At 49.9% G+C, this 25323-nt stretch overlaps 1 protein-coding gene across 1 annotated transcript in view; it reads right to left on the reverse strand.

Moving 5' to 3' along the window:
• The window catches only part of MTMR4 (myotubularin related protein 4), a 29648-nt gene continuing 4325 nt past the window's right edge, over positions 1–25323 (reverse strand). The window contains exons 3-18 of the mRNA XM_082493072.1: positions 24516–24632; positions 23756–23838; positions 23371–23537; positions 21860–21956; positions 15263–15376; positions 9026–9222; positions 8626–8754; positions 8205–8316; positions 7567–7762; positions 6939–7124; positions 5977–6147; positions 5700–5854; positions 3517–4762; positions 3047–3157; positions 2687–2775; positions 1–2275 (exon numbers count right to left, since the gene is read on the reverse strand). Of these exons, the coding sequence (XP_082349198.1) occupies positions 2098–2275; positions 2687–2775; positions 3047–3157; positions 3517–4762; positions 5700–5854; positions 5977–6147; positions 6939–7124; positions 7567–7762; positions 8205–8316; positions 8626–8754; positions 9026–9222; positions 15263–15376; positions 21860–21956; positions 23371–23537; positions 23756–23838; positions 24516–24632 (3348 nt within the window). The 3' untranslated portion in view covers positions 1–2097. The remainder of the gene's footprint in view (positions 2276–2686; positions 2776–3046; positions 3158–3516; positions 4763–5699; positions 5855–5976; positions 6148–6938; positions 7125–7566; positions 7763–8204; positions 8317–8625; positions 8755–9025; positions 9223–15262; positions 15377–21859; positions 21957–23370; positions 23538–23755; positions 23839–24515; positions 24633–25323) is intronic.

Here is a 25323-nt window from a genome sequence, read left to right on the forward strand (position 1 = left end):
TAGAGATTTTATTTCGACTGTATTGAGTTGTACAGCACATTTTGTTTGTCACAATGCTATCGAACTGATTTTAGAGTTTTTGGCCAGCACATTGTGACGCTGAAACTCACAAGAGCTAAAAGCAGTTTGGACTAGTGGCCTGAACGGAAGGGCCAGGAGTACCTAGTTTCTGGCTTCCTTATTGCTTGCAGTCATTCCAACATGTGCAAAACAGGAGCAGATCCAGTTTCTTCTGCCAGCCCAACGGTCACTCTTCCATGTCTGGCAACGACTGCAAGGTACAAGGCAGGGGAGAATCTGAAGCAAGGTGCCTTCTCTTCCCAAAGCCGTATTGGTTGTTCCCAGTATGGAAAAGAAGCAGAGTCCAAGTAAGTACAGGGTCTTCCGATGACACTAGCTTTGCTTGCGCTATTGGGATTTACAAAACCAGAGGCTGACATATCAAAGTGCAGGAAAGGGTCACTGTTCCATTCCCTTCGACGGAGATGACAAACCATTAGCAAAAAATCTGGGAGATCACAACAGTATAGAGTACTTTGCCTTGTCAGTAGACCAAATATCCTCACAGGTCCTCCTCCTCGCCCACCCACCCCCCACGTACGAACTCTCAGCTCATGAGGCGCAGAATATCTCAGACATTTTCATTTAGCTGGAAAGAAAACCTGCATTTCTGCAAAGAAATGCCCCACTTTCAAACTATTCTTCCTCATTAATATCTGCAGATTTCATAGAAAGGAGGCAGGATGGATCTTCCCCGAGGGATCTAGGGATTAAAAGCCCACCTGAAACCCACTTTCTTTCTAAGCCTTTCTTTCTTTCTTTCTAAATCCAGTTCCTTCTCCTCAGAATGAGTTGGGATTCCTCTTCTCTACTTTAAAGAAGTAGAGAGGCAATTACAAGTTGGCAACTCTGAACTTTGACCACTGTACGGGAGACAAAAAAAGAAGTCAAATTTGAGAGGCATTTTAGGTGGCACTGGGGCAAGTCAGAGAGATTGTTTCCACCACTGAACAGGTCACGTTTATCGCTGTAGCTTGGGTATACATCCTAAAGTGAAAAGCACAGACCATAGTGTCTATGTCAGCCAGTGTCCTTCCCCACCCCCGTTTTGGTATCGATGCTTCATTCTCCCTTCTTCGGGTTACATTAAGTGCACAGAAATATATAGCAGCATTTGGACTGAAACCCTCACATACACCAGACAGCACATTCCAGGAGGTAAAACAACACATTATGGCCTATACCCTCAAGGTATCAAGTTTTCAGGATAAAGAGCAGTAGGAAGTGGAGAGCTGAGGGCAGAAAGGGGGAGGAGGAGCAACACAGGAACACGAGTTCTGTTTCCATGCCAGGAGAGGATCAGGGTGCCATTCCTGTGTTAGCACCAGGCTGTGACACTACCGCAGACAAAGCAAACGGGCAGAGCAGAAGTGAAAAAGCCGATCTCCCGTCTCCCCGCAGTGATGGGGGGCAGGGGCAAAGTCAAGTGCGTTCACCAATCCTAGCGGAGCGTGAAAACGGGCAAAATCTGCTCGGCCCGTTTTCAGCCAGAATGAATTTCTCTTCAACGCTTAAGAGAAAAATCGATTAGTGATGGCTAATGAGTCTTGTTCACCAAGCTGATCGCAAGTCACACTCATGGAAAGAGAATCTACAGAACTGCTCCAGGCTGAGGCCCTCCCAAAGCACGCGGTACCACCTGGAGTCTGCCCTCTTCCCTCTCATACAGCGGCCTGCCTTCGAAGGGGGAGTTGGTTCTAAACATGCCTTTCTATTGCTTTGGGGGTACTTTGCACAGGCAACATCTGTGAAAACATTGCTTTCCAGCCCACAAAAGAAAGAGGTTGCAATCCCCTCTTTAGCCCTAGGTCGTCAGACTACAATGTACGGGCCCACCGGTACCAGAGTGGGGACACACACCATTCTCTAATCTGAGCTCCTCTGCTCCAGACTGACAGTAAGACTGCTGAAGACAGCGCATTCAAGCTTGGTGTTCAAGTGTTGCACCAACGGCCTTCACAGTTACAGTGGAGGCAGAGTCACCCTTCAAACCCACGAGAGAAAAGGCTGGGCTTAGACAGGTCCCTTGTCTGGCGTTCAGCTGGAAGCTGTGGCGATGGGTTTCTTCAGATGTTGGCTCATGAGCTCCCTGGCACGAGACACTTGGATGTGGTCATAACAGGAGTTACAAACGAGGACAGGGTCGTACAACTGCTGATCAGGGATGGGCAACTTCAGGTGGCAGCAACCAGCGCAAAACACGTTCCCACAATTCCTGTCAAGGAGCAAGAAAACCAGTGAGAAGAGAGCTGGGAACTCCACAGCAAAACTTCAGCCAGCGCAAAGGACCCAGCTCAGGGGTGAAGCTCCAGCCTTACTTACGACTTGTCAACTTGTTTCTTAAAGTCTACAGTGGAGTCTCCAGTGCCAGCTAACTGCCTACCACTACGAAGGGACTAATAGGCATTACTACCAAGGAGAAAGCGCAAAGGCCTTGGAAAAATAGAAACAAGAACAATGTGGAATGGGAATCCGCAGGGAATTTACGAGGCCTGGCAAATAAAGAAAAGACCTAAAACTTTCCCCTGGGAGCTGGAAGGAACAGACATCGCAGCCAGGCATTTTGTGAGGTTTGCGAGAAACAGGCTGAGAAGAAGAGTGGAACTACAGCGATAATATTGTTTACCTGCAGTGATGCCTCCGTTTGGCCAGCCAGAATTCACAATCGCAGTTAAAACAATGGGAGGCCATGTGGTCCGGAACCCACCGCGTGACCTAGGGCAGACACCAGTCCTCATCAGCTTTAAGTTCGTAACACCACAACGACCGGGTCTCAGGACCCCAGCACAGGTTGAGATGTGGCTTTGGACCACAGGAGGCTCAGAACGAGCCCACCCCACAGATCCCCTTCTACTGGACACAGCAGCAGCAGAGGATGTGTTAAAGGACAGTTTCCAGCCCACTCTCTGCTGCCGTAACCATCAAAGTCAGCTGCAAAGAAACATCCCCTCCTGCTGCATTACAGCTGCCGTAACAGGGCACGTACCTCAGTCTCCTTCTTATCAACGGGCTCCCAGCTCGCTTCCGACAAACAGTCTTCACTATGATCAGAACAGAAATCCTCAGTGTCGCTGCCATCCGATTCCTTCAAACATGTCTGCAAAAACAAGACGAAGTCACAGATCCCCTCGGCAGTATCAATCGCAGGGTCAAGGGCATTTCCCTGCTCTGGCCACACTCGGTGCTTGTGAGGGGCACATGGGTGGCTCCACAGCTCCCCATGCAAGGAGGTAAAGCACTCAAGACCGTGAAGGAGCCATTGCTCAGCCCTCAAGAAGCAGGGACATCTGGGTGGCATGAGGACACAGCACATGGACAGGAGGGGAACAGCGCTGAGGAAACACAGGAACGATCTTAACCGCCCACTCCAAAGGTAAGAGAGCGAGAGGTGTGATGGGAGGGGGGCGCAGGGACCACTGCACTGCCGGAGTCGGCGCGTTAAAGGCGGTTACTTACAAAGTCATCCTCGTAGTCCATCGGCGGCTCGGCCGGAGGGGCGCAGAAGTGGCGGATGTCCAGGCGCAGCTGCAGCTCTCGCACCTGCCTGCGCAGCTGCTCCACCTCCTGCTTGTAGCTGGCCTCGATCTGCCGCAGCCTGTGCTGGATCACGTCCGTGGGGAAGGGGAGCCCGTCATCGTCCAGGTAGAGAGGAGGCACAGGAGATGGACATTTTGGCGGCACGTGCTTGGGACCAGACACTTGTTTCAGGTGGCAGGGTAGCCACGAACGGCTGGGCTTCCCTACGGGGCCTGCAAAATGCGTGCCGACGTGGCCAGAGCAGACCGAGGGTTTCACACCTTCTCTTGCAGACCACTGGCCGCTGAGGCACAGGCCCGGCGCCCGCAGCGGTTTGCCGCTCAACCTCTTGCTGCAGCAGCCATAGGAGAGGAGGTGTCTGGGCACAGGTTCCCCATTGGGGAGCGATGTCACCATTCCTTGAAAACTGTCCCAGTTGGACCCCAGGAAGGAGAACTCGCTGCTTTGGCTCTGGGAAATGGGCTTGCGCCATTGCTCCAGCGGGATTCTCCCCAGCCGACCAGGTTCCTCACAGGGCATACTCCTTCCAGCATCGTCTTTGCCGTTGTCTTCATCTGGGCAGGGGATGCCCGGGGCAGGGCCTGGGATGTCCTGGCAAGGGGCGCTTGGTGCCAGGGATTCTGGGCTGGGAATGTCTTGGCAGGTGGTGTTCCTCTTGGGGCAGCCTCCTCCATTGGACACCATGCCAGCGGCCTTCAAAGGTTCCTGGGGACCAGTTTCTAACTGCTTTCCAGAACTGGTGGAAATCCTGTCAACATTTTCCTGTCCAGAAGGATTTGGAGCTGGACACGTGCCATCCAGTTCCTCCGTGTGTGTTCCGTTTCCCTTCTCTGCCTCCAGAGAGGCACTGCCCGCTGGCACAGAAGCCCAGCTGCTCAGTTGCTTGCTATGCTCTTCGTGCTCAGCACGGCCGCTACAAGCGCCGTCGGCTTGCAAGGGAGCGTTCTCCTCTTGCTCCTCCACCTGCCGTGTCTCTCCCGCAGCCACCGCGCTGCCTTCGCCCAAGTGCAGCTCGGCTCCCTCAGCGGTGGCGTGCCGGGCTTCCAGGCCCACCCGGACATCCTGACAGTGGTTGTTCAGGTTGGGATCGCTAGAGGTGCGGGTCAGCGGGCTGCTGGAGTCGCAGGCTGAGAGCAGGTCATCCATAGATCTTGTCTTTGGTAATCTGAACCCAAAAGCAAACAAATCGCAAAACAAACTCCCAAAACTTTCTTCAAATCCCAGTTGAAACTGAAATGAGGGAAGGGAAATGTTCTTAATTGCAGATTATGGGGTGGGTGGGGAGGGGTGGCGCAGCAGCGTGAGCTGCAATGCACAGCACTGTAGCGTGGCCTGCGCAGACTGCCCTTCTAGGAATAGTGTGGTGAGCCGGACTAGGGAAGCGATCATCCCCCTGTACTCGGCACTGGTGAGGCCCCACCTCGAGTACTGTATTCAGTTTTGGGTCACTCACTACAAGGAGGACATTGAGGTGTTGGAGCGTGTCCAGAGAAGGGCTACCAAGCTGGTGAGGGGTCTGGAGGACACGTCTGATGAGGAACGACTGAGGGAACTGGGGTTGTTCAGCCTGGAGAAGAGGAGGCTGAGGCGAGACCTTATCGCTCTCTACAACTACCTGAAAGGAGGTTGAAGAGAGGTGGGGGCTGACCTCTTCTCCCTGGTGACAAGTGATAGGACGAGAGGAAATGGGTTCAAGTTATGTCAAGGGAGGTTTAGATTGGATATTAGTAAACATTTTTTCACTGAAAGGGTTACGAAACATTGGAAGAGGCTGCCCAGGGAGGGGGTGGATTCGCCATCCCTAGAGGTGGTTAAAAAAAAAAGGGTAGATGTGGTACTGAGGGACACGGTTTAGAAGTGGTTGTGTCAGGGTAGGTTAATGGTTGGACTTGATGATCTTAAAGGTCCCTTCCAACCTCAGCGATTCTATGATTCTAGGTGCAGCAGGGAGCTGTACACATTCTTCTCCAAGTGGCTGCCACAATGCTACAGAGCTCTTGTTCTCCACAGGAAAGGTGAGAACAGAGGAACTACAATGAGCAAGGAGGGAAGAAAGGCCTGTAGGTAGGAGGCAACCTGGGACAGGGGATCTAGGCTCTTACCTGTCCAAACATCTGCCACTGAACTCCTGGCTCTGAGATCCAGGGGGCAGGTAAATGTCCATATCATCCTGTCCCAGAGGATGCGGCGAGGAAGCAGGGAGATACACTGCTGTCCAGACGTGCAGCGCTCGCACATGGCACACTGGATGCAGCACCTGCAACAACCAGTTACGATCAGAGATGAACACAAAGGGAAACCCTTCCAACCTCTCCCCACACAGGCCCTGGTGCCCAGCAGGCGGAGAGCCCGGAGAGCTGGGCCAGGAGCTCTACTGACCTGCTCAGACCCTGGCATATAGAGAAGATTGTGGAAGTTCTTATTGCCAGCCCGCAGGAGGGACCACACGGAGCAGGTACGCTTGTAGATGTTGTGCATCTCTCGCTCGCAGGGGCTGTTCCCGAGGAAGGTGCCATACAGGCAGGAATACGTGTGCTGCACCAGCTTCACCTGCACCGTCAGAGGGGCAACAATTGTCAGGGCCATTGGGAAATGGGGTCTTGTGTCTACAGGGGAAACGTCTTCTGCTCCTCTGGGATGGCTCACACACTTCCTACCCAACCTGTGACCCTACTGCTGCCCTGTCTGCCACACGGGGCGGGACAGAGAGGGGACAGCTACAGGAATCACAGCGATAGCAACAGTCAGCTGATACCACACCCATCCTTCTATAACCCTAACCTGTATTATTTGATGAGACAGAGATTAAAACCTATTGTTTCCCTAATTTTTTTTTTTTAATGTTTCCAATTGATATTGCTCTGAGATACGGAAATCAGGTTTTTAATCAAAACAGTACTGCTGATGGTATCTGAATTCGCTGGGCTAGAAAGGGACCGAGAGAAGAAGCGATTCAAAGAAACCAGAGAACATAAACGCTTCATCACTGTGCAATCTGGTAGGTACTGCGAGCCTGCAGTACCCGCTGGGAGGAGGAGGAAACTGCAGGCAGCCAAACAGAGGCCGGCAAAAGCATCACACACACAGAACCAGTCAAAACACCGCAACTGAAGGGCAGGGCTGGACCCACACAGCGAATGTATGTCAGGAATGCCAGCGGAGAGCCCAAGCTCTACCCAGACACTTCCCCATTTTTAAAGAATTCAGTTTTTGTTTTCTTTCAACTACAACACTGTTGTAGTTGAAATAACTGTAAAACAGTGTAAAATATCACAGCCTTCCTTCTGCCTCTGCTCACATCTGGCAAAGGACAAAGAGACGTTTGCGTGCATATTTCTTACCAAAAAAGCTTCGTTAAATTCAAAGAGGCAAGGAAATTGCTTCAGAAGCTGATGAACAGCATCCAGCCACTGGAGGAAAACTGGGCACTGCTCGTTCTGATCTTCCACCTTCTCCTGATGACCACAGCGATCGCCAAACTTGTGACCGAAATCCAGCCAATCTGATTCAACGAGCACCTGGAAACCCTGTGAACAGAAGAAGAAAACCTAACTGCAGACACTTTGCTGCAGGCACGTAGCAGGACAAGGCAAGCCATGTCTGCCAGCAGCGCCAGGCAAACTTGGGGCTCCTGAAGGGCAGGGAAGGAGGCTGCACCGGTGCTCGGTTTGGGAGCAGAGCCACCTGAACGTCAGAGGCTTCCAAACACAAATAGCAGTTATTTCTAGACAAAAACAGCTTGGAGAATACGCACAGTTAAGAATAAGGAAGCAGCTGAACCTTGAACAGAAGAGGTTATTTACCACAGTACTTCACCAAAAACAGGCAGGAAGAGAACGCGGAAAAACCCAACACCCACAACAGCAGCTCTGAAACGCCACAAATGCACTTCTGCTCCTTTCTCCAGAGACTCCGAGCCAAAAGCTGCCTTTTAACAGACACGAACTAACAGCACAGCACAACTCATACCTCCATGGTCCTGTAGTAAGGGTCCAGAAGAATCTTTGCCAGCGCCACAATCTGCGGAGTCCTGTCCCAGCCGTCTGAGCAGTGAACCAGCACTGGGCGCCCTTCTCTGTCAACCGCGCTGGAGACCAGCACTGCTGCCTTCAGCATGACAGAAAGGTGCTGCAGCCACTTGGTGCTCTCCAGGGCTGAAAGCCAGCTAGAAGGTGCGTAAAAAGAAAAAAAAAAGGTTGCTTAGCTCTCCAGTGAGAGGAAAAAAAATAAAAGAAGAAAAGATATATTGTAACCTAAGCCTTTTTGGAGTCCTCAATGGAAATAAGTCTTTTCTAAAACATATTCAAGAGGAGCCAGCCAGCCTGGGAATAAGTGCAAAGAATGCAACCCCTAATTTCAATTTTTCCCAGATCCGGCTACATTTTAGAAACCCTCAGAGAACGCACGGAGCCAAGTGACACTGAGGCAGTGCTGCAGTCCCTTCGGGATTACCAGGGATCAATACAAGCAGCATGCAAGCACTTTCCTATCCCTCCATTTTCTGAGGTAGAAACCTGGGATAGAGAAAAAGGAAGAGGGAGGAAAAAAAACCAACCCAGGACATCAACAGATACAGCGTCAAACTCATCTAGAGAACAGTCACTTACTTGCTGGGGTCTGGCACTTGACTGCAGACAGCACGCAGGTACTGGAAACTGTTGCGGATGGAGTGGATGTTGGCCATGCCCATGAACACGACTTCACAGTTGGGGTAATACTCTGAACACAACAGAGACGGAAATGCTCAGAGAGAGCTGCTGCCACTGCAGCAACTGCCTCTACGCACTTTGTTTAGCTGTCCGCTCACCGCACCATTTCTGGTCTCCAGGTAGGCAGTTTTCCTACAAAAGCTTTGCGGATCAGCAGCAGTATATCTGGAATAACGGACTTTCCACGAGAGAGAAGGGGAACGTGCTCCCAGAGACTGAGTGCCAAAATGCTGACCCGCCCCCCAACTGCGCTCTAGGACCCACTCGACAAAGCAGGTCCAAGAGGAAGATGTCCCGGGATGCTCTTAGCCCTCTGTACCTTCACATTCGCAGCCGCCTCCCTTCGCTCTGTTAGCCACAGCCGCAGTGTAGGACCTGGCGTCAAGAATCAGCAGCTTCTGAGGAGTTCCTGCGTTCTCCACGCCTGAGCACGCAGTCAGGGACGAGTCTGCAGAGACAGACACGGACTGAGCTCCCGGCACCTCCCTCTCTCCCACGAGAGGTCTCCAGTGCCACCCAACACCGGCCGCGTACGAGCCCAGAGAGCCGTCCCACAGACCACAGTCAAGGCATGACATGGCCCAGACGATCCATCTGGAGACCGGGTTTAAACCTTGCATTGTAACAGCCCTTTTAGCAGCAACAGCAGCATTTAGGTGTAGGAAGCGCTGAGTAATTCACACGTTTAGGAGAGAGCGGAAGGGAACGAGCTGTCTCACCAAAGTCGGCATCGCAGGCCTCGCTGCCGTCGCTGCTCCCGTTGTGCGGCACGCCACCAGACACCTTCACTCCGGGGTTCAAGGCACAGGCTTTGGCAATAGACGTCACAAGATACTCGTCGTCAGCGTTTCGCCAGCCCCACCAGCTGATCTCAGGCTGGCTGCAGCGCGCAATCACCGCCCCGTTGCGCACGTGTCTGCAAAGGAAGCGAGAGCCCGATGAAGCCCCCGGGAGAAGCAAGGAACCACCCCAGCAACCTTCACCTACAGCCAGCAGCCGTGCAACCCTCCTCGCCACTTCATCTACTGCGTTTCCTCTTGCGTTCCAGCGGTGAAACAGGGCAGGGTGTTTCAAATGACCATTATTCATAACACCAGCGGTGACAGCAGTGACCGCGACCGCATGGCAGTGGTGAGGAAGAGCAGATGGCTGCGAGTAGCGCAGGAGGGGCTAATGGGGCTGGAACAGTCGGCGAAACGAGACTGCAGTGGGGCAGCGCACAGGAGGGGCTGTCGGGAGCCGCCAGTGCTGGTGGATGGTGGTGGCTCCGGGGTCAGCTGCAGCTCCTGGGGCATCACCTTCAGGATCCAGGGCTCTGCCCAGGGCTCGACTACCCCCGAAACCAACAGGGGGGTTCTGAGCAAGGGGGAAGCTGCCAGTTGTTCTAGCCATTACCCTAACCTATTTGTATTCACAATAATATGTTTCTAGATAATAATATACCTTTACGTAAAGTACTCTATGTATATAGGTATGTAAATGTTTATAGATTAAACCAGAGAGGAGAACTTCAAATAATTATGGTTGTACTTTGGGAAAGTAATAGTTACTTATTTTAATACTGTTCTGTTCTCCCATTCTTTCTTTTTTTTTTTTTTTTTTCTCCCCTCCTTTAAAGTATGTACCAGTTGTTAAACCATTTCATTTATCACTTGTCAGGTAGAAAGATTAGCTCACTCAGCATCACACTGGTGAGTTTCTGGGTGGAGGCCTGAGCTGGTGTTTATTCACAACCCCTAAAATGTGAACCCTACCCTGGCTGTTGCTCACTGACGTCTGGCAGAAGGCACGAAGTAGGACGAAGTGTTCATTTTTCACATGAACACACCAGTCCAAGTCACTCACAAATGGCCTGCAAAGGGAGCGGACCATCAGGGGACAAAGTTGCTGCTGATACAGAATTATCCGGGAGAGTCTATGGTCTATGGCTGTCTGGAAAAAGTTGCAAAGGATCTCGTGATACTGGGTGATACAAATAAGAGTATGAAATTTAGTATTAATAAATGAAAAGTATTTACTGATGATCAAAACACAACTCCAGCCATTGACATGAAGCAGTTTGGTACAAATCAGCTGCCAAATCTCAAAGACTTTGAAGTCATTGTGGAGCTGTCAAAAAACCTCAGCTCCATGCTCGAGAGGAGCAAAAAGGTTAAGAATGCGCTAGCAGGTATTCGGAAAAGAGTAAGACAGAAAATATTACGGCATCACATCTTACGCATCTTCAAAATGACCAAAGTTTCTCACTAATCCATCTCAAAAAGGACAACGTAGTACTCAGACCTCCAGAGAAGCGTGGTGAAGACAACCAGAGGTGTAGATGAGCTTTGCTATAGGGACAACTTAAGTAGGAACCAACTCCCCACCACAGCAGAAGAACAAGAATGGATGAGAAGCATACAAGATCATGAATGATATAAAAAAAGTGAGTTTGGAAGATTAGTCTTATTTTTCCCCAACGCAAACGAGCACTGGAATGGTCATGCCATGAGTTTAAGAAAAACAGGAAGTATTTTTCGGGCAGCAAATATAACAGAGAGCGGACTCACTGCCACAGTGTGATGTGGAAGTATAAACTGGTTCCAAAATACATTAAATTCACAGAAGGTACACCTACCAAGTGACCGCAAAGCAAAATCACGTAAAGTTCTGCATACCCATTGTAGAAAATCTAAGATACCGCTGCTCCAGGTGCGCCAGGGCAGAACTCCCATGTACCTGTCCCACTTGTTACACTTCCCCGCGACGCTGCTCCTGCTGCCTGGCCCCTCTCGGAGACAGGATAGCAAACTGGACAGCCCCAACCTCGGTTCTCCTCAAGAGCAGCGTTTGCCCCTCCCTGTCCCACCACCCCTCATCCAGCGCCTCTCTGAAGATGAGTTGGAGCGAGAACAAAGATGTAGATAAAGCTCCTGGCAAACCACATCCAAGTGTATTTTTTTTTTTTAAAGTATTTGTAGGTCTACACCTCTGAAAAAGTTGCATTGGTGGCAAAGTAGGGGATGGAAGGCTCCAGATCCCAGAGCACACTAGCACAAGCCTCGACCCACTACCCAAGAGCTGTTTAGCTGCCAGCGAGGGCTATTGGCAGCGCTCTGAAGGTCTCTCTCTCTCTCCTGCTGCCACCCTGTGAGGGGCTCTGCTGTCCCACAGAGGCTGACAGTGCCTGTTCGTGTTATTTGCTGTAAGGCAGCACACCAAGAAAACGCCTCGAGGCTTTGAACTCCCTCTCACAGCATCTCACCAGCAGCTACCGCAGTTTGCAGGAACGGTTTTGCTTCTCAAAGAGAAGGTCCCCTTATTCTCCTGAGGCAACTTCTCAATAAACGCAGAAAATGTATTATCATTAATGACATCTCATAGATAATAACGATGAAGACTCTAAACCAAAGACTTCCAGAGAAATAATATTCCTGTTCGGTTAAGTCAAAATACTGCGGGGTGCTTCTTTGGGTGCTCTCTGCTGCTGTTTTGTTTTGCGAGGTGACTTACCGAGCAGTCACTCCCAGGAGATCTGTTCCTGTCTTCAGGATCACTCAAGGATGGTTAATACAGAGAGCAGCAAAGGCTTTGTTTATACTAGTAAATGAAACAGAGCCAAGGTGTGGACTTAAGCACCAGCCTGTGATCATCCAAGCTTGTTTGTTAGCACACCCACAGCTTTTGGCCTGTGCCAACCAGCTCTTTCCCAGACAGTGCCTGGGCACGTTTTTGGGAAACGCAGGTGCAGTACCCGGGACTGCTCCCAACAGGCTGTTTGGATGCGATGGCACTGGTTTGGGGTGCAGAGGGTAGAAAAAGAGTTTGGCGGCATAGGCCACTTGAAGTCAGAGGTAGCCTGCTTAACGCAACACGACAAAGGTTCCCACAGAGTCAGATTAAACTCCGAGAACTTCTTGGCAGCACAAACCTCTCAGCACTGCAACAAACGCTGGGCAGGGGATGGCCTCGAGGTAGCCAGTTTCAAGAGACATAATGACATGCCAATAAACACAAGGAAATATGATCAACATGGATGACCGTGAAGTCATCAGCAAGCAGAAAGCGTAGCAGGTGCCAGCGGACTAACCAAAACCACAACTGAGCTTGCAATGAGCTTCCCAGGTCAGGGGAGCAGCTGTAGCTCGACTCTGCATTCCCTTGCTAATCTCCCCAGCACGAGCATGTGAAGCATTTCAGGTCTTTTCTTACTGGGGATTTCTGTGAAGGTTTTCCTCAAAGGAGAAAAAAAACCCAACTCCTTTCTTGAAACTGGAATGGCAGACGGTGCCATCATGTTTTAACGTACAGGGACAAAATTCTTCTTTAAGGATCCTCAGTTCCGTTTTAATGACTCCAGACCCTTTCAGAATCCAAAGCTGAAGCATGAGGTGCCTTTGTAGTTTAGCAGTTGAGCTTTTACTCCCAGAGTCTTTCAGAGCGCAAGGCCAGAGCACCAATACTCTCGGTACACGGCTGCCCCGAGAAGCCGTGGCTGCCCCGTCCCTGGAGGTGGTCAAGGCCAGGTTGGACGGGGCTGGGAGCAACCTGGGCTGGTGGGAGGTGTCCCTGCCCAGGGCAGGGGGGTGGCACTGGATGAGCTTTAAGGTCCCTTCCCACCAAAACCATTCTGTGATTCTATGCCATTTAACAGATAACAATCATCCAGAAAGCATCAACTAATCTCTCTCAAGTCCCCTCTCTGTTATTTTCTGGCCATAAGAGGGCTCATCCGCAATGCAAAGTCAAGCAGCTTAGCTTAAAACACAAGAGCTGAGACGGGGGTTTACAGATCTGTCACCTAAAAGTTCCCAACTGAGATGCACATACGCAAGCGCTTTCATTTCCCGAGCCTCTAGGTTAAGCTCCTGGCTCACTCTGGCATGATCTGAAAGCCCGAGATGGAGCGCTCTGCCATGGGGCTGGAGCAATGTCCACCGTTTGCTCGCTGCTTCCCTGACAGCCACTGCAGCACCAATGCGGGCAAAGGTGATGCTGAGCATCTGCAAGGAGCTCTCTCGCTAACGTAGTCCCAAGGTCTTCTGAAGGTGGCTGTGCAGACAGAGAGTAATAACCGGGAGCGGCTGGCATACAATGCCCGTCTGCATCTGTAGTCAGCTAAATAATTAATTGCATCCTTTGCGTTGTTTTATAAGTGAATTGTGCCTGGAGGCTCCTGCATCTCTCCTGCACATCTCCACTGAGGACTCGGAGATGAAGACCTGAATTTCTGCTTTGCTTAACAGCTAAATTATACTTTTTTTTAAAGAAAACTGATGATGTGGTACCTTTGGTGTCATGTTTTACAGATCTGACTGTGACCCCATGAATTCAGCCTTGTTCTCCAACAGCTCTGAAGTCTACCAGACAGTCCTGCGGTATCAGAGTCCCTGGGACACCGGTACCCCAGACCCACTTGTCCACTCTCTCCTGAGCTATGAGTGAGGAGCAGGAGCTGAGTGTGAGGCTTTTCATTTCTTCCCCTTCCACACAGCGCAAGGCACTCCAGAAGCAGCCATGGCCCTCACGTCCTGGCCAAAAGACTTCAATCTTGAGGGCAAAAGCTAAAGAGTGCATGAAAATGAAAGATACATTTGGGCAAGCACTTGTCCCATCTTGTAACATCGCTTGTCAGCATCTTCTAATCTGATCCCAGGCTGCAAAGGCTTGCAGCTCAGCTTGTAAATTACTGGGTACCATTACAGTGATATTACAAAGCAAGGAACAAAATAATTTGTTAGAGTCGCTAAAAGACAGGGCTTTGCCCTCGGGTGGGGAGGCACACTGGGACAGTCCCCAGCGCCAGGCCATTTTTAGCAAAAGTAATCACAAATACAATTAACTTCTTAGCTGACTTGGCTACAAAGAGGGAAAGGCTCCATACGATAAGCAGCGCTCGCTATTACTCTGCTGTAGGATTTAGTTCTTCTAGAAGTAACGCAGTGTGTTTTGCCGACGTCTAACAGCAAACCACGTAACATGAAAATGTAGAGTCAAGGTACGTGTAAACTCACTGGGTTTGGTTCCTGGCTTTTGTCCTTCCCAGGGCTGTCCTTCATTGTGCAGCTCTGATATTTTCAAAGTTTTTTATATTTGGATTCAGTAATTGCTAACACAGAGTCTAAGGCTAGAAACCATAACGTACACTTTACAACCTGGGCACCGGCTGGGTGCAGCTACCCCACCAGCCTCCCGTTTTTCAAACATCTCAGTCTCCCAGAAAACCTGTTTATCGAGAAACCACCCCCCTACCCTGGCAAGCCCTGCTTTATTCGCTGTCCAGCCTCCCACATCCCCCCGTATAGATTCTTTTCGGAAGGCTGACCAGGGAATATTTACCTGCTACTGAATCAACAGAGTTCAGCCACATGCAGACATTTCATTCTGTTACCTAAATGCTGTCAAACTCTCAGAACTGGGTCAAACCAGAGGTGGTTTGCACTGGGGTATTAAAAGGTACGCCCAGGCCTGAACACCCAGCTGAGAGCAGGGCCACGCAGCTGGCTCATTTGGGCTGAGATTTCTCTTCCAAGCAGCAGCTAGGCAAGTACCAAACTACGAAAAAGTTTGGAAACTCAAAGAGAACCTTAATTCGACACATTGTTCTTGCTGCATCTCCCACAGGAGGAAAAAGTCCCCCACATCCTCAGTTCTAACCGCAAGCAGGGAAGAAGCAACAGCTACTGGAATGTTGTTTCTCCTTTCTGGAGAAGACCCTGCATTACAACTGCGTGCCTAGAGAGGTCAATGTGCGTGCCTGGAGGAGGAGGAGTCCTGAGAGCGGCATGTTTGCAGGTGGGAGGCAAAAGAAACGGGCAGTGTGAGGACCAGGACGCGGCTCTCGCTGTCGTGCCTTTCTCCACGGCCCCGCACGCCTGCTCCGCTAACCTGGCTCCACTGCGCCCTGCGCGAGAGTAAGAGCAAAAGGACAGCTGATGTGGGTTTGGGGGACAGCACTGGTTTGGTTTTGTGTTTACCTGTACACCACCACAGGGATCCTCTTCCACGACCTAAATGAAGCCACGTTCTCTAGCTCCTTATCGGTGATCCAGACAGGGACCAGCAGCTTCTGGGGATAACTGGAACAAAGCCTGGAGAAAAGAAAGCACGAAGACAAGATGAGGAGTCAGCAATCAAAAATCTGCCCCAGAGAAGGCGTGCAGAGAGAAGGCAGGAGCAGCTCACGTTTCCCCAAACTCAGCATGCAGGACTTGCACTCTTCCTCTTTCTATCTGTTTCGGTACAGTCTCAACATGGGAAGAGTGACCCAAAAAACGCTGTCAGGAATGAGCTGAGAGAAGACAACCTCCTTTCACCTCAGGCCTCGCCTCCAGGCTCATGCTAAGTACCCCAGTACTTCCCAAGAGTGCCTTTGGAACATCCTCTGGATTTAAGAATTCGTGAGGGTTTAGGGAAACGGGCATTAATATATGTGGGGTTTTGGGTTTTCCTGCAGCACTTGCAAACCCAGAAACACACACAGCTTCTGGCACATGAGGATCTGCCACTCTCTGCCTTGCAGCAAACAGGTCACCGCTGGTAAACTTTACACATTTCTCTGCACGGGAAGACATAACTCTGCCCAGAAAGATGCCAATGGTGATTTGGTGTATGCTATGACGTGAGGGAGATCTAAAAGAATATCTTGTTTGGTGGGGTGCCAGAAATCACATTCCTAATTGCACATCTGAACACACAGGCAGCAGTGAGAGGAATGCGACGGGCAAGTCCCTACCAATCCGGTCCCCTGGGGAAGGAACTCGCGGCCCGCACAGCTCATAGCAGGCGGAACCCGACTCCTCAACGGCCAGAGCTGCAGCACCAAAGGAGACCAACATCACTATAAACCTGAAGTGTAAAGCAGTTGGGCTGAAATGGAAATTCAGTTGGTGGGGAGTGGGGGAGATGGGAAGAACCAACAAGACTCTGAATGCTTAAGTCCCCCCAAAAAATTGCTAAAAACCCAACTGCAAGTCCATTAACAGCAGGGCAAGAGGGGAACCAAAGGCAAGAGGGGGAGAGCCAAACAGCGTGCTGGGGAGAAGGGGAGAGAGCAATAGGAGTAAAATGAAGCACAGGTAAAAACCCAGGAGCGCAGGGGCGTCCTGGTTACTGCAGCTACTGCCCTGCCCCTGCCGCTCGCAGGCTGCGGGGACAAAGCCCTGCCTGGACAAAGCCCTGCCGCTGGACCAGCTGAGCTCCAGCAGCCCAGGCGGACAAAGCCCCACACAACAAGGAACATCAAAGGGCAGCTCTAGCTCCGGGCTATAACCCGCATCATTTAGAAGGAATGTTTCAGGGCAGATGGGAAGCAAACTGAGGGGGGTGAAACTATCCAGCCAGAAAGCTCCAGAGGGTGGCCTGGTGTTCCCTGGAGCCCAGGACATCCCCGCTGATGGCACCAGGCAGGATACAGCGCCTAGTGTTGTTTAGTTTGTGATGCTAGTGAGGAACCGCCTGCCACGTTAGAAGATGGCACTTCACACAGTGTCTAGACAGCTTCTCAGAAAGCCCCAGGCACAACGCAAGGCTGGTCTCCGGCATAAAAACAACAGGGCGAGGAAGAGGAATCCAGGAAGCAAAATTAAAGCTGTCAGGTAAGAAGCTGAAGACCAGCATGTCTGTGGTAGGATGTCTAAGCTTGGACATCTCTGAAATGCCTCAGATTCCATGTGTAAAGTTGGTGAGGAAATCAGAGAAGCATTGAAGTGTGACTGCAAATAAAGGTATGTGGAAGAGGGTTAGCACCTGTTAAAAGATCTGGAGGAACTTTTGGAATAGCTGAGTCTATACAAGAAGAACTGGCTTCATCAAAACAAAAACTGAATTGGATACCTGGCATTTCAGATGAAACATTACAGGAGATGTCTTGAACTAAAAATTGGGGAGAGTCAGTAGAGGAGAGATTCAGGAGCATATCTTCTAAGAGTTAAGTCACTAAAACTCTGTAGCCTTAGGAAAACAATACGACAGAATTCAATAAAATTCAGGTAGGAAACAGGACAGCCTCAAAAAGTTAAGCCAGATTTAAGCAGGGCGCATAAAAACAGGCAGTGAGGTCAAGACAAACAGACCTGTGCTTCTAGGCTAGAATTCCGAAAAATAAAGTAGAACTGAAAAGACAGAATAAATGAGTATGTTGGCTTAACAGCACCTTATAAACTCGATCCAAGGAAGATTATCAATAGTACCCTAAATTTCAGAGTACAAGCTCTGTTCACTAGCTCCCGTCTTCCTACAAAGTGTGGTATCTTCCAGGAAAACGCGAAGGTAAAAGTGCGAGGCTACGAGTTACCAGCACCCACAAGCAATGCAGAACGTGCGTGGACTCAAATCCCAAGCCTGAAGAGAAACAGGAGAGCACTGAGGCCACACTACCAACCACTGGAGCGACAGTAATGCCATCCACGAGAGGCTGGAAGAGATTCAGAAAGGCTGCGAGGGCAAAATCACCACGGGAGACTTGTGTCACTTCCACCTAAAATGTAGAAGCGCCACGATAACGCATGAGACAAAGGTGACTTTTTTAGACGCGATCAGCTGCTTCTTGGTGCTACCAGCCAAATAACACAAAAGTACAGAACTCTTCCTTTGGTGCTAAGCTGCTCCGAAACAGAGTAACTGCAAAATCCCTTTGCTACAGTATTCATCGCACAGTAGGGTTCAACAGTATTTTTAGAGGGGACAAAGCCTCCCAACGCCAGTACCAACCAGTTTCAGAACGGAGGGGGAGCTTGCAGATGATGTGATGGTTACTTAAACATGCCATTCAACGGGAATATTAAACGCATCAAAAAGATCAGAAAGAGCTGGCAGAGTTAAACACTGAAAAGAAGGATTTCAGAAATAAAAGGACATCCTTCAAAAGAGGGGACATGTTTCCAAAGGACGCGAGAGGAGCCAAACGTGCACCTGAATTAAGAAAATGGTAAAAAGGAGACATGTCATGCAGTTTGAGAAATGATCTGTAAAGATTATAACTCTGAAGACCTTTTTCAAACATCTGGGAGGTATCAGCCTGCTACCGAGGCTGAAGGTCTGGATAGGATCAGCAAGATCACAGGAGAAAAATCAAAACTATTCGCCTCGGTCTTCAGCAGAGGAACCCACAGAGAAGTTGCCAGCCCTAACCCTGTGTTACAAGGGACAAGGCGCAAGAAGGGACGAACGTGGAAACTTCTGCAGGGGAAGTTTTAGAACAACCTGCTAGGAACAAGGAGTAACTCATCACAGGGACTAGATAATGCTCGCCATTTCTACAGCAACCCAGATGCGTGCCAGGTGAATGATTAACAGAGATGCGTAAGCTATTGCTTACATTGGCTTGGGTGCTGGAGGAATGAAAGGTGGCAAACCCGCTATCAGCTTTGTAAAAAGGTCTCTGGGGCGAACGTGGGAAACCACTGGAGTGTGACTTCTGTACAAAGCACCAGACTGTCACAGTTGGTGTGAGGGTAAATACCGTGCACTTGGGAAGAGTCAATACGGCTTTCGCGGAGGGAGGTGGCACCTCACGTACGTAGAGTTTGCTGGAAACATCGCTGAACGAGCAGACACAGCTCCCGCGGCTGACAGTCGATTTGGATTTTCAGAAGGGTTTTTATGAAATTTTGATGCGTGTGTTTTTTAACAGGCGGCTCAATGAAGACTTGAAGGAGGCTCCTCCTCAAGTAACTCTTGAAAAAATAACAGTATAGAATTTCAACAGTCATTTTTCACAATGAAGGGAGTCCTAAGGGGACCCACGCTTGTCCCTGCGCGGTGCAATAGGCTCACGTGCCACGTGGAAGAGAGATCAACAGCGAAACAACGCAGGTCACGGAGGAGTGGCCTGAAACACCCCCAGGACCACACTGACCCAGAACACAGGATGAGGCATTTTTGAAACCGTGAGGTTTGATCCTGGAAAAAGGTGGCTGTAACACCACAAACGCGTCCATCGGCACGAGCCACGCGGACGGACAAGGACCCACAAACCTCTTCTTATCACAGAGTCCAGCGAGAGAGATCTTCCTTTGCAGAACGCAAAGCCACATGCTTTATCACTAACGGTCCTTGCAGACTTATTGCCTACGCATTCATATGGCAAATACAAGCAAGAATACTAATTATCACTTTTCCAATAAAAGCAAAGGATAGTATTAAAATTTCTAGGGAACTGTAAAAAAACCAAGACAAAACATGAATGAAGAGCAACCACAGAAATAAGTCAGAAACATCAGCTGTCTACACCAGTGACACAGAACTCCCGACAGCTTTTTCCAAGTCAAAAATAACTAAAACCACAGTGGCAAAAAGATCAAAGGTGGAGATGAGCATCAACAACTGATAAAAAGGTGACTGTTTTTTCCTTTTTGAAGGAACTACACGTGCACGGAACCCAGCAGCACGGAGGCCGATATGAAACAACAACTCTCTCGGGCAGCATGAGGGCACCAGATGGGAACGCCAGGACGCGGCCGTTTCTCTGGGGATACAGATCACCGAAGCTGCGAGAGCCACGGAGAGATCATGGAATAATTTTATTATCACTGGATGCTGAAATAGTAGACTTTTATCAAGACCGAAGGAGTGGTTATTATATGCTTGTATTGCTCTAATTTTATGATGGCTGTCGCCAGGAAGAAGATAATAATTTCCAGATAAGGACATCTCGGAACAGACTTGAAAGACAATGAACAAAGCCATTACCTTGGAGTATCCTGTCTCTAACAACACAGTTTTGCCAATGCTGGGAAATAAAAGATAAAAGGACTATAAACGGTTAAAAAGTAACCCGATTCCTGTGAATAGAGGCAGGTGGCAATGATCAAAAGCCAAGGCAGGATTTAAAGACACACTCCCCCAAGCAGCAAGAGAGAACTGGTTTCTGAGTTGCACAAGCAAATTACACCACCCTTAAGATCTCCGGACGTCTGCAGGAAGCTGAGACCTGCCAGGATCCCCAGGTAGGAACTCAGCAGATGGAGGAAAGCAAAACCAGGCCTGCATCCAGCTCGCTGAGGTTTCTTTCAAGTTCTTTCTTCCCTGGTTTGGTTGGAAATAAAACATCTGTCTTTAGAGAAGTTGGCTAATTGCTGTGTATTACAGGCCAGGAAGCGAACCACAGATGGTCAATCGAAGTTGAACTTTCTGAAATAGTCAGAGGGAACCACATCCCAAAATCCAGCAGCAGGAGAAAGCCTGACTGCTCTCAAAGACACACAGAGACTCCCGAGGGCAGAGACCTACAGGTTGCGCATTCCAAAACTGAGAAGTTCAAGAAAACAGTTTTTATTCAACATCCTTGGACAAACTGAGTAAATGCCATCAAAGTCACATTAACAGTCCAAAAGCAACGATGCGGTCAGTATGGCCAAGTAAAAACTGTAAATCAATCCCCAAATCTAGTGCTTGCTGCCTGGATTCCCGAGGAAGAGAGAAGAGAACAGGCAGAAAACTGCTAAACTCCAGCAGGATTTCCCCAGGCCAGTGTGCCCGAGGCTTCTCATGGTGTCTGCAAGAAACCGGTGACCTGGAACTGTTCGATATATAGGTGATGGGGACGCCTTTACTGGCTGAGGCATAGAGAAAAGACTGAGGGATACAGGTCGTTTGAAGGAAAGGATTATAGGGAATGCAGAAATGAATACGTCTGTCAAAGCTTAATAAAATCCTGTTGGCTTAATGCCACCTGCTGCAAAGAATGCAGCAGCACTTCTCCGAGAGCTCCTGTGCCGTTCTCCAGGAGTAGAAGACAAGGTGGAATCACGGATGTGCTAGTGGGAAAGACCTTCTAGAGATCTCCACTCCGACCCCCCACTCACAGGGGAGCACCTCCAACACTAGGTCATCCAAGACTTGCACTATGATGATGGAGAACCCTCACCTCTCTGGGGATCTGTCCCAGCACAGCACCACCCTCCTGGGGAATGATTTTTTTCCCCTCCCATGTCCAGTCTGAACCTCCCAAGCTGCAACTCGTGGCCATTGCCTCTTGTTCAGTCATCTGCCACTGGCAGAACAGAAGAGTTTCGCTCCATCAGCTTGGTACCTGCCCTTCCAGCAGCTGTAGCTGCAAACCGATCATCCTTTTCCTCTTCCGCACCAGAGCGAAGAAGCCTCGCTCACTGCCCAGACTTCCGAGCATCCTGACAGCCCTCCACCAGCTCGCTCCCAGTTTCTCAGCAGAGCTGAATAGCTGCCCGACTTTATGAAAACTTTCTACTTTTCATTTTAAACAGCGTGAGCATTTTTAGAGAGAACGACTGACCGGAAAGGTAACCCCAGTTCCTCCAAGACTCCAGAACGTCTTCAAGGATGAATTATGGCCGCCTCATTATAAACTACCTGAGTCAGCATTTACAGTTGCTGCTAGCTCTGATGTTTGGGCTGTATTCCTTCTTCAATTCCACGATGTGAAAAGCAGAAAGAAAGGGGATCTGGCTCATATACTGATCTGCCTGAGGGTTATCAAGGCCAGGAAGGGGGGGATTAGCTGGAGTCTGACTCATCCAGTGCTCTGCACGGGGATCGCAAAGGGAAGAAGGTAAGGAAAGAGGAGAGTGGGGAGAGCCTGGTGGTGACACACTCACTTGTAATTGTTGTTGATGTCAGAGACGCGCCAGACGTTCTGCAAGTCAAAGCCCATCCTCACCAGCTCCATCTCAAATCGGTATCTCACATGGTCTCCTGGAAGAGCAGAGCACAGGGTATTTACTGACAGCTAAGCAGAACTGACAAAACCTGAACGCGTTAGTGGCAGCTCCACCGCAACCATCATAGGCTGAAGAGAAACTGCAGGAGAGCTGGGTGGCAGGGACCTGGCTTCGGAAGCCAAAAAGACTTGTCCCTCCGCTTATTTTGTCAAGTCAGACCGCTGTCTCAGGGCACAGAGAAGCATGGAAACAGCCTGCTCGCATCAACGTGGGAGTGTGCGTGTGGGTGCGTGTGTTGTTTTAATCCACTTTTGTCCTTCTGACAGAGATGGCTTCCAAAGTGGATGTCAGGAGCTGCAGGGCAGAGGAGTACTGAGCCCCCACCCCAGGCAGTTCCTTCTTCCAGACTGTGTTCGCAGAGGCTGACTCAGGATTTGCTCTCTTATGTTTTAGGCTCGCCTTACAACTCCTGGATGTCTTTGTTGCTTGAGTATCAAATGTTGTTAATAAACAAATACTACAAAGCTCTTTGCCTCATTCATATCCTGCAGCAACAATTTCCACAGATAACTTTGTTTATACTACAGAACAATACTTCCTCTAAAGGAGAGACAGCAAATCTCTCATCATTGCTGGTGTTTGGGACAGGGTAAGAACATGTAGGTTACCTTTTCTCTATCAGTTTCTTTTCAGTACCTGTTTCAGCTATACTGTTCGACCCCAGTCCTCCATCCCAACCTGTGTATGGACAGGCCACTGCTTCTCTCCTCTAACAACAGCACATTTTTGAGTCTAAAAACAGGTTTTTCACTCATTTTAATCCCCTTTTATTCATGCTGAAGCTGTTTCAAGACAAAGCAACCACAAGTGAACTTTGTGTTCCCAGAGAAGGGAAAATCCCAGTCCACACGAGGGCACCATCACAGCTCTGGTTTTCTCCTTCTGGATTCAAAGATTTTTATTTGTGCCTGTGTAAGCCTGAGCCAGACATCTCCCCAGACCTGATCACCACAATGTCATGGCTTTTCTAGGTGTTGGAGAAGAGATGCAGATGGACTCATATTAATTATGCCACCTCAAAGTTGATAACGTTTACCATTCAGGGACAAGACTGTTTGAGCTCTCTGTTATCATGATGAGAACACTAAAGTATGTTTCCTTCATTCACCAGGAGAAAGGGAAATGCTGCTTATGTGTCGCTGGCTCAGAATGCTCCTTCTTGTGCTTATTACTATTATTCCTTTTACTATGCTTGTTATCCAGCCACATCTGGGATCAGCTGGATCTCTAGGTCACGTACAGGATGTCCTGCAGCAAGACGAACTCAGGCTATGGTCACAGCAGAGCTTAAGACATCGCCAGAGATCAGTTTATGAACAACAGTTTTAACTGCATTGCAGTGCTCCTGGACAGAGAGCAGGAAGGGGACCTCAGGGCCAGGAGCTCACCTGGACGGCAGAGATGCGCGTGTTGATCCTCCTCATCAACACAGACTCCTAAGCACCACGCGTGGTAGGCAAACGCAAAGAGGTCCTCAGGCTTCGCAGGACGGGCAATGGCTCGAGTCAGCCTCTTCAGCCACTCCTGGCACTGCTTAAAGGTGGAAAAATGGCACCTGCAAACCCAAATGCAAATCATCCTCGTGTTCATACAGCCAAGACGCGCAGATAGGGAGCTCTGCTCCACTTAACCAGGAAAAGGAACAAAGCCCCACGTCCCAGTAACCCTGGCCGTGAACAGCTCAATTCCAACGGCAGCACAGAGGGAGACACCAGAGATCATCACAGCAACTGGCCCGCAGCGGCATCTACAATATAGCAACAAAACGGATACCTGATCACTTTGGAGTCCTTGCAGACGATGTGAAGTTGGAACATATCCCGACACTCCACGCTTTCCATCATCCTCAAAGGCACCTGCAAGGGACAGATGTAGGGCATGACAAGACGTACCACATCCCATAGCAGACACAGCAGCCCTGCCCGCAGGCCCATCACGCGCAGTCACGGCTCTATCAACAATCGTGAGCTTCTGCTTCACACTACAAACCCACTCCGAGGTTTATGAAACTTCATGACTCAGCACAGAACCTCCTTCAGCAATTACTATTCTGATTCCTATTCTGTCCCTGGGTAGTCTCCCACCTGGGGCCAGTTACTGACTAAATCGCATCCAGACAAGCGCAGGTAACTGAGCCAAACAAAAGCTGCAATAAAAGATGGCAAGCGAAGACAGCGAGAGAAAGGCGCAGGCTCCCACTGTCAGACTGTCAGTTCCTGGTTTCCAGGCAGAAGTCTCATTAACACTGGCCTGCAAGAGACCTTAACAGTCTTAAAACTGCCAAATTTAATGCTTGAATTTTAAGAGAATAGCAAAGGAAAGACCTAATTATCATGCAAAGGAAAACTCCATCCACACCCCAAAAGGCAGCAGCAAAACAGCAACAGCACCACCAGCAGTAACTACAGACAGCACCAGGCTTGGCATCCTTGAAGAGGCACAGCTCCCACACCACAGAAATGGCTTACGCGCCCCCCCCAAATACCGCGCGAGGTTAGGTTCAGGCAGCAGGAACAGGCAGCTCCAGACTTACATTGATCACAGAATCCTTGAATTTGATATGAAGCCGGTAGTTGGAGATGGCGATCACAGCATCGTTTGCATGGCCAAGATACTCCACTCCCTCACCCTGCAACACAGTGAATGGGACCTGGAAGGGAGACATCACTGATTCAGGACACACGCAGAGTACTTTGTGCACCACAAATGCCAAGAGCCACCCTTCCCACTGCCTCCGCAACACATCTCCCGCAGGACATCATGCACAGCAACGTGCTCTTCGCGCACTTGAGTGGGCAGTGACACCAAACAGCACTGGTACCCACTGCCCAGCCCCACATGATGGATCTTCTTCCACGGATGCCTCAGGAGCCCCTGGGCACCTCCTGATGGGCAATTACTTGCGGAGGAGAGGTGTGACCTCAAACACGGTGTACACCAGCTGTGGGCATCTGTCCACGAGGGTGCTGCACGGGGGCAGAGGGCTCCCTGCTTTGTAGAGAGAGTGAACGCAGCCCTGGTGCAAGCGGTGCGATGAAGGACACAACCTCAGGCACCGCTCAGACACGAGTTGGGGAGTGCTGCACAGCTCCAGGCAGAGCCCGATAACGATCGCAGCCCTCTGCCCCAAGAGAGGGTGTCGCATACGTGATCCTGCTGCGGCATTTGAATGAAGGGGGCTCTTAGCTGCACTAGGAGACTCACCGGTACCAATCCAGGTAAGTAAACGGATCAAAGTTTTGCCCAATTTCTGCCAACAAGGCTCTGAGGGAATCTCTATGTATTGTTATTTGTACAACTAAGGAAACTTCTTAAAGTTATCTGCATTAGATTTTTTTTTT

The sequence above is a fragment of the Vanellus vanellus genome (assembly GCF_965231255.1).
Source record: "Vanellus vanellus genome assembly, chromosome: 19".
Taxonomy (NCBI): Eukaryota; Metazoa; Chordata; class Aves; order Charadriiformes; family Charadriidae; genus Vanellus; species Vanellus vanellus.